Source organism: Lolium rigidum, chromosome 4 (genome assembly GCF_022539505.1).
Source record: "Lolium rigidum isolate FL_2022 chromosome 4, APGP_CSIRO_Lrig_0.1, whole genome shotgun sequence".
NCBI classification, from domain to species: domain Eukaryota; kingdom Viridiplantae; phylum Streptophyta; class Magnoliopsida; order Poales; family Poaceae; genus Lolium; species Lolium rigidum.
This window is the reverse complement of record NC_061511.1, coordinates 171,134,251-171,146,495: the sequence shown is the minus strand read 5'-3', so window position 1 is coordinate 171,146,495 and position 12,245 is coordinate 171,134,251. Positions and strand designations below refer to the sequence as shown.

General features: G+C 42.0%; 1 protein-coding gene and 1 long non-coding RNA gene across 2 annotated transcripts; both read left to right on the top strand.

Annotated features, from left to right (window-relative positions):
- Positions 1-311: 311 nt before the first annotated feature.
- LOC124647790 lies at positions 312-7,818 on the top strand. Its single transcript, XM_047187666.1, has 11 exons — positions 312-383; positions 787-873; positions 1,588-2,688; positions 3,571-3,656; positions 3,983-4,779; positions 4,875-5,294; positions 5,387-5,954; positions 6,107-6,337; positions 6,412-6,536; positions 6,616-7,050; positions 7,151-7,818. The coding sequence occupies exons 1-11, from the start codon at positions 312-314 to the stop codon at positions 7,816-7,818; spliced, it is 4,590 nt and encodes a 1,529-aa protein (XP_047043622.1).
- Positions 7,819-9,344: 1,526 nt separating this feature from the next.
- On the top strand, positions 9,345-12,245 carry LOC124646588. The gene is made up of 3 exons (XR_006986383.1): positions 9,345-9,467; positions 10,474-10,702; positions 12,094-12,245. It is a non-coding gene; the product is annotated as an uncharacterized LOC124646588 (long non-coding RNA).

The following is a 12,245-nucleotide window of genomic DNA, read 5'->3' as shown; positions in this document are numbered from 1 at the left end:
ACCCATCCTCGTTCCCGTCCCGTTTTCATTTCCTCCCTTCCGCTTGCTCCCCCGTCGCGTCACCACCACCGCCCCGAGCCCCCTCCAAAACTAAACGAGCACTCTCTCTCATCCCCCCTCTCGTCCTCTCCTCCTCCTCTCTCTCTCTCTCCCCCTCTCGGCTCCGCTGCGCTGCTTCCGCCCCACGCTAGACCGAAACCCCAGCCAGCCCGTATCCTCCCCACGCCCGCGGATGGCCGCCGCCGCGCCGCTCGCCGCCGGGAGGTAGGGGGGCGCGCGGGGCCCGATCGGCGAGGGGGGTGGGGCCGGGCATGAGGGCGCCGCAGGAGCGCGAGCGCACCATGAGGGATCTCTACGATCGTACGCGCCACAAGGATCTCGAGGTACATCCGCCGCCGCCCGCTCCTCCCGTCTAAGCTACCGCCGATTCCGTCCCCGCCGCCGCTGCTGCTTGCGGCGGCGGCGGCGGCCGTGGGGTTTGGGCGAGATCGACCGTGTCGGGGTTTCGCGATAATAGGTTTCGTAACGCGTCCGTGATTGCGTGCGTGCGGGCGCGCGTGTGCGCGCGTGCGGATTGTTTCGTCTCGTTAGGTCTGTTTTTCTCGGGGGAACGCGGTTTCGCGAGGGGCGAATCCGGATTTGATGGAACCCGTTGCCCTGAATCCCTCCCGTGCAGTATTCGCACTAATTTAGGCGTCAATCTAATAGATAGATATTGAGTTGCGATTCCGAGGGTTTGCTGATTGACATGCTCGGTATTTTATTTCTTCTGTTTGTGCCGCTCAGGAATCAGCAGCAGCCAAGGAACGGCGCCGCATCGGCGGAGCGCGGGCGGAGGGGTCGGAACAGCACGAAGTGGCCCCCAAAGCAGAGGTGAGCATTACAGGGTTGTGGTTTTTCCCTGAATATGCAGGGGAAATATTCTTTGGTTCTCTGGGAATTTCGTGTGAATGCACGTGCTTGTCCTATGGGCGATGAGTTCAGTCTAGGTTATTCCTGTGCGTTATGATGCCGTTGGCCTGCACATTAGCTGCTGCGGCATCAGATGCTTGGAGGTGATTCTGAACCCATAATGCTGTAGAGTAGGGGCATATGGCTATGTGAGTAGTGCATCCCCTGCTTCTGGGATGACCTAATCTCGCTTGAAAAATGGCTTGAAAGACGCTTTGACGCTCTTTCTGTACTATGCTATGATCACCTTTGTTTACTTGGTTAGCCTATGTTTGTCATGATTTTTTGTGCTGTGAATATGAATATTACTGTTTATACGTTGATGCTTGCAAAGTGCGCTAGCAATGCATGCCAAACAGTCCATTCCATGGTCTTAAAAATTATTCTGGATTGCCAGCCATTCATTGGAGGTAATACATTTTAGGCTAGCATGGCAGCTCACTGCTTAAAATGAGCTAGTATAATTGTTATACCTAGCAATGTTTAGTCTGATCGTTTAATAATCTGTTGATGGTGCATTTTTGTGACTTCTAGGTCTTCATGTATGTTTATTGTTGGAGAAAATCTTCATGTATGTTTACACCGTTCTTTAATAATAATGACTGTGGACATTGATGTTGGTTCACCTTTTGGCAGGACAACCCGACAGTAAGAAAAAGACCAGCACCATGTGACAGTCCTCGTGCGAAGGCAGAATCTGGCACCTGTAATCTTTGTTCTGCCCCTTGCTCCTCCTGCCTACACAGAAGTCTAGCACCAGTGGATTCTAATATGGACTGCGGATCATCTCAAACGTGCTGCGCAAGGTCAGAATCAAAAGGTAATATGTTGGTTCGTAGTGGGAAAGGGCTCCATGCAAAGGGTGGGGAAAATGAAGATGAATTCAGTGCTACTTCAAGCCATACTTCCTATTCTGAAAATGGTGGACATAAGGCCATGGCAAGATCATCAGTTGCGGCAGATTCGGAGGTTGACATGCCAGCAAAACGTAGAAAGCTATTGAATCATGATCCAAGGTTGCCTAGAGAAGAATGCCACGACGATAGTAACTCGTGTGTTACTGGTACATCGGCAGCAAGCAAACTTTTGTTGGATAGGAAGGATAAACTATCTACTTCTGCATCGAGTCGTGATCTTACTGCGAAGGACTATAAAGACAAGAATATTGCTTGTCACAACAGGCTAAAGAATTCACGTATCGAAGAATCTACAGAAAAGAAGAGATCTGATGTTCATACTGTGCAACCTGGCTCAGTTGACCGATCAGTTCCTGCAGATTCTCCTTCAGTTGTTACCAAAAAGTTACTCCGAACCCAATCCTCTGCTAGTGCTTCACAAGGGTTATCTCCTAACAGGCCATGCCAGGGTTTAGCGGATTCACAAGATAATTTAGCACAAAAAACTTATGATAAAGTTTCAAATGGTAAGATAGATCAGTCAGTAGGAGAAAAATTAAACCCCTCTGTGATTGGTGGTGACAAGCATGGCATGCTGAGTAGTCGCACTAACAAAATCAAGGCTGGATCTTCGTCAAAGGAACTGGAAAGTAGCACCCCATGCTCGAGGAAGAGCATTCAAGGGCACACTGAGATTGAATCTGTTCATGTCGCTAAGAGCAACAACAATTTTGAAGAAGACCAGAATCAGGATTTATCTACAGATACATCTAGTGGTAGAGAGTTGAATACACAGAATGATGCCATGGCAGAGTGTGGGAACTCCGAAAGCTTAATAGATGTATGTATCTCCTTGATCCTTCTTTTATTGCCATTTTCTCTGTATAAATGCAACTCCTATAACCTTGGTAATATGCAAAATAAACCTTAGTTGACATTGTGTTTAGATGAAAATTCAAGTGTGAGATATCCTTAGTTTGTTAGGTTTGAGGTGGGCTTGGCTTGAGAGGTAGGGAAATGTTTGCAAAGGAACATCTAGGCCTTTGTTTTGTTGGTGTAGAACACACTTAACATCGCATATTTTGTTGGCAGTAAGTGAGCAATACTTGTGGACTATTAGAATATGAAATGAACCTTTGTCTCATTTACTTTGTTTCATCTGGAAGATAGACTGAACCGGTGAAGTTATATCGAAGCTTGAAGCCAAGTATTCTTCTGCACAACGTATGAAATTATGAAATACTAGAATCTGGGATAGTTTGTTGAGCATTTTTAGTTATGCAGGGTGACTATGTAAAGATTTTATTTAGTACATAGGATTGTTTTTGGGCTAGCAACCTCCATGGAAACGTACAACTTTAATTTAAAGCATACAATATTGTGCTTGCGTTTGCTCGAAAAGAAAATCTTGTGTATGTGGTAATATACTCAGTTGGAAGTTTTATACTTTTTTCTCCGTAATGGAAATTTGTACTATGAAATAATAGTTATGTTCTTGTACCCATCAAGAATTTTGTGGCAGGTCATACACTTTGTTCTACATCTGCATATAGGTTCCACTCTTAACTAAGGCCTTAAAATTTCAGAAATATTGGCATGATATTTGACTATACTTGAGAATATAATTTGTGATATGCTTTGATTTGCATGACCTTTTCTTCTGCTTGTATTTTGTCACCATTGTTTTATAACATTTGCTTCTCTGGCTTCCATTATACCCCAGGTTAATGTTTGTGATATATGTGGAGATGTTGGTAGGGAGTATCTTCTGGCTACATGCACTAGATGCCTTGAAGGGGCGGAGCATACGTAAGACAAAAACTGTCTTGCCTTTTTTTTTTTTACTTCGTCAGAAATATCACATTCACAAGTTGAAAGTTATTTTGCTTTTCATACTGGAACTGATACTATTTTTACTATTCTCACAACATACTAAAGCTTACACATGGACTGTAATTTTTTTACGGTATTTACAACATTTCCACTAGAGTAGATAAGGAAAGGAAAGGCAAATGATTTTTCTTTTTTTACTTATGAGAAATTTTGGACTATCTGCTACTGTTGTATGATATCTCTTGGTTACATTTCTGTTGTATGCTATGCTAGCTATTGACACCCCGTTTATGGCTGACCAGTTATTGCATGAAAGTGAAGTTGGACAAGATTCCGGATGGTGAATGGTTATGTGAAGAATGCCAGCTTAATGAAGATCGAATTAAAAAAAGAAGCAACCGTGGTGCATCAACAGTTGATATTTTGGATGGGAAGAACCAAAGTTCAGGAAGCATGAGCAACCCTAAGACCTTGCAGATTGCTGTCACTAATTTGGAGTCTCAGCAAATTGCTCGTGGTACACCAATAACTAATCACTTACCTGGTAATGATAAAAAACTGCATTCAATGTCAATTGATCCAGAATCACGGCAAGTGAAGTGTGCCACCCCAACTGCTGAAAGGCTGGATTCAAAGAATAAAAACTTCGGAAGCATTGCAAATCGTAAGAGGTTGCAAGTTGTTACCTCTGACACGGAAGCACGGCCACCCACTTGTGGCACACCGTCCGGTGGAAGATTAGGCAAGAAGATTGAAAGTTCTGAAGATTTGTTGAACCGTAAGAAGTTACGAATCGCCACTGATATAGAATCACCACTGTCAAGTGAAGGCTTGCTGAGTCCACCTAAATCATGCAAAAAGCATGCAGAGAATGCATCATCCTCTGATGCGAGGCTGTTCAAGACAGAAAGCCCTAGGAAACATGACATTTTCTCTCGTCAGAACTCGTTTAAGAAATCTGATAAGGGGAATTTCAAGTCACCTAATAATGCTCTAGTGAGGGGTGTTCAGGCAATAAAAAATTCTGCCACCTTATCACGGTCATATTCGTTGGGAAGTACGGCGAATGTCAAAGCACAACCAGTCCCTTCACCACGAGGTTTGAACAATTCTTTCATTGTTTCATTTCCAGTAAAATCATTATGCAGTTTTTTGTTTGTACTGCATTGTTAACCTCCTAACTTGGTCCACTAGGTCCTTTATCGAAGCAAATGTCTTTCAACAATAACAGCGAACCAAAGGTCAAGCAGTTGGTGGAAGGTGTGCCAAGCAAGCTGAAACCTGTAAAACATTCCTCAGTAGATGTTGGAGAGAAGGGGCCCATGAGAAAGCTTCTCAAACCTGAATCATTTAACCGCGAGGGTTCAATTTGTAAAGACTCAAGTTCAACAAAACAGAAGCAATCACTTCTCCTGTCTCGAGATGAAAAACCAAGAATGTTGAAACCTACGAAAGATAAGAGCTTCTTAGAAAGAAGGGCTTCTTTTAATCTTCAGAAACCAAATATTCCTTCATCACCAAGGCCTGATAGCTCTATGAAGTCGGGGGAACGGAAAATCGACCAAGACAGTCCAAGGCCTGGACCAAGCATACTTAAAACTAGCAAAAAAACAGGTAAGCTGTTCATTTCCTTTACGCAATTTCTTGAGAAAACATGAAGTTTCAGTTTATTGACATGCTTCCATTTTATGGCTTGATGGTACTAGGTACTATTGAAAAGAAGCAGAGTTCTGTTTTGTCCAAAAAGGAGAAGGGGGATGTTACGGTTCACCCAACATTAATAGGAGGTTTTTCTGCTAAAGATGCTTCAACAGTGCAGTCTTCTTATCCACTGGTTCCAGTGGAAAATGTTAATAAGGACAGTGATTGTGCGGGTGAATCTTATGATAATGAAATGCCAACTAAGCCTGAGGCAGTTTCCGCGCCGTTGGGCATGACTTCCGAATCAGATTTGCAAGATATGGTGCGGAGAGCAAGTGCTTCAGAAGATGTGACACCTATTGTTGGACATCACCAAGAAGATACTTTGGTAAGCACTGGAAATAAGCCAAGTAAAAATGCAGAGACTTCAGAAGACAAATTGCCTGAGAATCCACATGGTCCCGCAGTGGCACAGAAACAGTGCGCCCCTCGAAGTGCAATTTCACAAAAACTGTGCGCCCCTGAAAGCAAATTGATTGAGCCAAACCTGAAGCATCAAGATTCTTTTGAATTGCCTCCTATTGGAAATCTTTCCAGAGCTTTAGTTATTCCAGAGCAGACTTACATCTGGCAGTATGTCCTCTCCCCTTCGCTTCCTTATGTAGTACTCCCTCCGTTCCTTTTTAATTGACTCGGATTTAGTACAAACTTGTACTAAATCCGAGTCAATTAAAAAGGAACGGAGGGAGTACTTATGAAGTCTTTAACATGTATATTTTTTTCAGAGGTATCTTTGAGGTTTCAAGACCTGGAAACTCTTCTGAAATATTTGATGGGATTCAGGCTCACCTGTCCACCTCTGCCTCACCGAAAGCACTTGATGTAGTCAAACAATTACCTCAGAGAATTCAACTGGTAGAAGTTCCACGATGTTTCTCATGGCCACAGCAGTTTAAGGAAGTACAGCCGAATGAAAATAATATTGCTCTTTTTTTCTTTGCTAAGGATGTTGAAAGGTACTGCTTAATGTTTGATTACTTTCATCTCTTACCTCAGTAAGCTAACTGATTTTTCCTGTCTACTTATGCAGTTATGACAGAGCATATGGCAAACTCTTGGAGAAAATGCTTGTTGGAGATTTGTCCCTAATCGCAAATATTAGTGGCTTTCAACTTCTCATTTTGTCATCTGATAAGTTACCTGAAAAGATTCAAAGTAATGCTTTACCTTAGTTAACCTTATTGTCTAAAAGGTGTGTCTGGGTTACTCATTTAACTGATTCTATACTTTCCAGGGTGGAATGGCTTACTCTACTTTTGGGGAGTTTTCTACGCTGGTAAAGCAAATAGCTCAACAGAGCTAATCAGAGTGACAAATCCTTGTCCACTAGAATCGACCTCTGGAGCGATTGATAAGCCTGTGTGTCCCCCTAAGGTTCCTCTGTCTTTGGGTATAGATTTGAACGAGTGCCCTGGTGATGAATTTTATGACCAGCCTCTATCACTTGTATCAGAGACAGAGAAGTTTGGTTCCTCTGAAGATAGCCAGACTTTATTGAGGTCGAAACATGAGGTTGAAAATCTGGATGAACGTGAAATACGTCAGGAAGGAACTGTAGTTACCAGAGAAACTGTATTGGGAAGTGCTACTGCAGGTGTCCGTGAAACTTATGTTCCTGCGAGCTTGGGAGGTTGCAACATGAAACCAGATTATCCAAGTGTTACAACAGGTGGTGATACTTTTTAATGAAATGGAACTATTATTTGGAGCTAAAAAAAAATTCATGGCTAATCATTTTATTCTCTTAACTTTTTTTTTACTTATTTCAGGCGGCATAGGAACTGCAAGTAGAGACATCATGGAGGATGAGGAGAGCTTTAGTACAAATGAAGCTCAACACGATGTTGAGCAGCACGCAGGTGCAGGCAGATTAACGTCTGACGATATATTGGCTAAGAAGCAGGCTCTCACAGCCTTGACAGAAGTATCTGTACAGCATTCAAGGGAATCAATCTCGAAGGCTGACTTTGTTATGCGTGATTCTGGGCCAAACTACAAAAGGCAAAAGACTTTCAATGGAGATGAACAACTGCCTAGCATATGCTTGTCGAAGATGCATTCCTTGCCAGCTGGTTGGCGTACTCCATTAGACGACATACAGTGTACCTACAGGGGTCTTGCTGATCTAGGTTCGACAACTGTCTCGGATCATGTTGTGCATGTTCTTTCATCTGATGATGAAGACTCTCCAGAACCTAGTACTACTATGAATAAGGCATCGTTGAAGGCAGAGGGGGGATCCTCCCCTCCATTATCACTATCCCTGTCTACAGTGGCAAAGACGCACAATCTTGCCGGTTCTGTCACAGGAGATGATCGATCACTGTCTCTATCTCTTGGGCTCCCCCTCTCTGGTGTAGCAAAAGGAAATCAAGATCTCGAGATAAAGCAGTTTCTGCCGGAGAAGCCTGGCATAAACACTTCGTTTCTTCTTTAGATATGCGGGTGTACAGTTTTGTGCTGTGTTTAACTTATGGAGTTTAGACAGGGTAGAAGTATGGTATAGCTGTTAAGTTATGAACATCTTGGTCTTATTTCACTGTATGCATCCGCTGCTGTTGTTGGTTGATGCTGGTCTGGTGATGGTATTGACTGCTGCATTTTGTTTGATATATGGAGTTTTAGTTGCACAATGTGAATTGTTCTATAGATCTTATGGTTAATTCTCCTTTACCTAGCTGACAAATTTTGAAGTCCTTGAACTTGCATGCATATCTGTCATCACAACAATTAGGTATGTGCAGGTACCTCTTGTCAATTGTTATTATCAATTGATTCGGTGGTGATTATCGCTGGTCTTTGTTGAACTTCAGTTTCATTTTGGCATGCAGTGATGTAGGAGTTATCAAGTTTAACATGAGGGCTGAAGCTTTTCCACACGCTACTACGGTACCTCTTCTTTTATATGACATCTTATAGAATGTTAGCTTATAGATGCCAGTTCATTAGTCATGTTTTTCTCATTATGTATCTGCAAAATTTCGATACATGAGTAAGCATTCAACAATAGAACAAGGGACTCGAAAGCTCACCTATGCAACTTCATGTCCAAGTATGTTGTGTAGATGATTTCATTCATGTTTGGCCAAGATGGTAAAATGGTGGAACCACTTCCATTCTCAAATTATGTGAACAGTGGCATTAGTTTTGCTGGTCAACGCACCTTTACCACAGGCAGTGTTCAAGAATCAAGATAGTTTAGTAAACTAAGATCTAACCATGAACACAGTTATAGAGACGTGATAAACACCTGTCGGGTCGCTTCCGCAACTGGGTAACTAGCACCAAAAATTGTCTTTACATTGGATGGTCCGGTGTTCTAATAATGCGTACCTTACTGGAACTTACGTATTTATTACCGCCTTCATCATGGCCTGTGTCAGATATTGATGGTATTTGTGAGCCTGTTTCTGGTTCGTTACTTTTTACGGGAAAGTAGTATATCTACTGCTATTATTTCTACTTCTGCGGTGACTGGGTTGCACATTTACGCATTTTGGGGCCCAGAGTACGATTAATCTAGCATGGGCTATGTGAGCTTAAGGTAGTTGCCGGACAATTGAAAAGTTTTGCAAGTAAAGCCGGTGTTTCTTCGCTGTGGCCGGCACTTGAATAGGGAAATGTGTACAAGGGGAAAGTTATGTGCAATGAAATGCAAGCACGATTTTGGGAGTGTTTTTTCTGCATAATATGAGTGCGTATCATATGGTAATCTTTGTCAATTACAAAAAATGAACCATTTATGGAATTCTTCGCAAGTATGCGTAGATCCAGTTTAGCGCATTCTTCACTCCACGAGGATCAATATCAAATGAGTACTTATGGTAAAAGAGATAGATAAATTCTTGATTATTGATGACCCTCCATGTATGTCGCTAATACATCCTGCCATCTATCGACTGTCATCGCGCAATTCAACATGCAACCCTTCCTTCCTATGCAGAGTCGGGTCCATTCCTCGCATCGACAAATGCAGAAGTGTCATTTCTCTCCTGCTTTATTTCTACCTATGCGGATGGTGGGGCCTATTCCTTGTAGGCTTGGATCCCTTCAGAGATACTGTTACAACAATTGTTGACCAGGAAGGTAATTTTGGAGCACTGTTTAACAATTAATACTCCCTCCGATCCTAAAAAATTGTCTGACACCATAGTCTAATTAGGTTTTGTAATTAACCCCTTCTAAATTAACCAATTCTGTTGGCTACACATGCATGCGACCCGTCCGTGGCTCCGCATCTTGGCAGCAGAAAGCACATGCGTGCTGTTGTGGAGTGCGGGTTCATAAGACAAGAAGATTCAGGATGTTTTTGTAAAATCATACATCCGACATTTTTTTAGGATCAGAGGGAGTACTAATCTTTAGGCAAATGTAAACCATAACAGTCCACATTTCATTAATTGCTCATCTGCTTTAGAGGTTAACAGTACCCCGTTGAAAAATATTCTAGCTGATCACTTAGTACACACTGTTGTAGATTTGCTCCTATTCACAAGCATCAATTAACCCTTTTTTTACAATAAAATGGTTTGGATCAATCTGGCGTTCTCTTAGGCTCTTATAGATGAATTAAAGGAGTATGGTATTGGGACAGTTGAAGCAGTCACCATAGGGTATAACTGAGTGGTAAAGAAAAATGGGGGCTAACAATTGAGATCCAAGGAAAAGAGTTGAAGAAAAGGAGACAAGCAGGGGAGCGGGTGGCTTGAATCTTAGGTTCCTGGGCACCGACATCTCCGCTGTTGTCTTCAGTGATATATGCTCTTCCCTCCTATCCCTTATCTTTCTCTTCGTACCCATGCCTTCCTCTTCTTTCTTAGCTCTTCTTCCATGACCCTCTGTCTGTTGATTATTGCCTCTGCACTACGGCAGTGTAAAGCTTTAATGCTTGATGGCTTGATACTTCTGTTCGCTTGACGCTAAATCGCTAATGCTAAAGGATATTAGATTCTGAACTTGTAGGCTGTGATATTTATGTTGCTGATGATTCTATGTACGTGTGTCTAATTGCCAGCTTTTTTCACTTTGTTGATATCCCATTTTCATAAGTAAAAAATAGTGAGCAAGGTATTGACATGCAGTTTATTACTAGTATTTGGTTCAACTTTGGATAAGAGAAGAGAGATGAAATTATGGAAGAGGAGATGTGAGACTATCAACAAGTTAGGTCACTCAATTCATGTTTATTCAATTTATTGGAGGTTGAATGGTGCATTGTGCTATTATGTTTTTAACAAGTTCTTGCTAGAACTTGGAAGAGGGATGACGCTACATGTAAGAAGAGCAAATGCTACATGGGCTCAGGAACTACCAACATCAAGGTATGCATGTGCCACTAAATTGCTGAACTTACTGCTATAGTAGGCCAGGAGATGTCTGTATGTCCTCTTCTCGCTGCACACTTTAGGCCTGTAAGCAGTAAGGAAGCGTTGTGTGTTGTGTCAACTCTATTCCCTTTATCACCTAAATAATTATGGCCTGGTTGGTAAAACGTACTTGTAGAACTTCAGAACCTCTTCAAAGGCACATCTTGGTCTGACAGAGGGCTTGGAGGTTATGTAGCATCGTGTTAGTGTTTTTGTACTTTAGTTCATGCATGCAGTTTGAAAGTTGATGCAAATTGAGGTCATTTATGTGCTGTGAAGATTAAATATTAAACATGTATGTGCGAAAATCTCAAGTATGATATTAGCACTTTCACTTGAAAATGTATACTCCTGGGAAACAACACTTGGAAATATCATCCATGGGTCATCACTCAATGTCATTCCAAAATAAAATCGAAGTAATATTAGTTGTTTCACTTTCAATGTTTTTTCTCAACTCTTGTCGTATATGTGCCATCTGTGGTATTGGTATAGGAAATTGCAGTAGCTTTGTAACAGGGGGGGGGGGGGGGTTCAGTTTATATCATAGTATTGGTACAAATCAAGACATTATGCTCCTAAGGCTTTACATGCTACACGTTGTATTACTATAAAGCATTACTTGTATGCTCTGATGGTGAACTGTTCAATGCAATGACTTCTAATTTGATTTCACATTATGTACGGTCTACATTTCAAGTTTCCAAGGCCTTAAAAATGCTATAGTTCTTACAACACCGCTAGTTTTAACATCAGGTCATACATAGGTGCAAAAGAATAACCATGCACCATTTGTAGTACTCCATCCAGCAATTTAGTGTATAGATACATCCAAATTTGGACAAATCTACGGCATCCTTTTTGGGACGGAAGGAGTATGTTATTGTTGGCATTATCCTCCAGCAACTTGTGCAACTCACTAGTACCCCAGCACTGCATTATCCTCCAGCAACTTATGCAACTCAAGAGTACCCCAGCACCATCCAGCTAACGCTTGGTGTTTAAAGTCCTAGTTTTTTTTTTGCTTTAACATTTGAATATAGGATGAACCTGATTGGTTTGAAGCAATTAAATATGGCAGTCCTCAACAACATGTCTTGTTGCTTTATTACTGTTTCTGGTCCTTGTCTGTAAATTATTACTTGCGATAACACAAGGGTGGTGAGCAACACCCACAGTTTCATTTGATGACTAAAATCTAGGCCTCGTAGAAGGACTGAGCTAGTTAGTCGGGAGCGTTTAAGAGTTGCATCAGGTTGTAATATTTTTCTCCTCTCTGCCCGGTTCAAATCTTACATTGGATTGTGTGGTCTGTTAAATTTAGATGATAGTTTTGGTTATTGCAGGTGTAACGACTTGCCAGACGTTGCTCTTGAAGAACCCATGTGTGGTGAGCCTGCGGGACTTTTGTCCATGGTACCAGGTTCGTTTTTTCGAGAGTTGTAGGCTTGTAGCTACTGTAATTGGGTAGTTTTGTTTTTGTTGCTACCAGAAGCAC

Bases quoted from the DNA above. Each gene is read 5' to 3' on its own strand.
- LOC124647790 (XM_047187666.1), top strand. From the start codon at position 312: ATGAGGGCGCCGCAGGAGCGCGAGCGCACCATGAGGGATCTCTACGAT. The intron at 874-1,587 runs GTGAGCATTACA...ACCTTTTGGCAG, and splicing joins AAGTGGCCCCCAAAGCAGAG to GACAACCCGACAGTAAGAAA. The intron at 4,780-4,874 runs GTTTGAACAATT...TTGGTCCACTAG, and splicing joins ACCAGTCCCTTCACCACGAG to GTCCTTTATCGAAGCAAATG.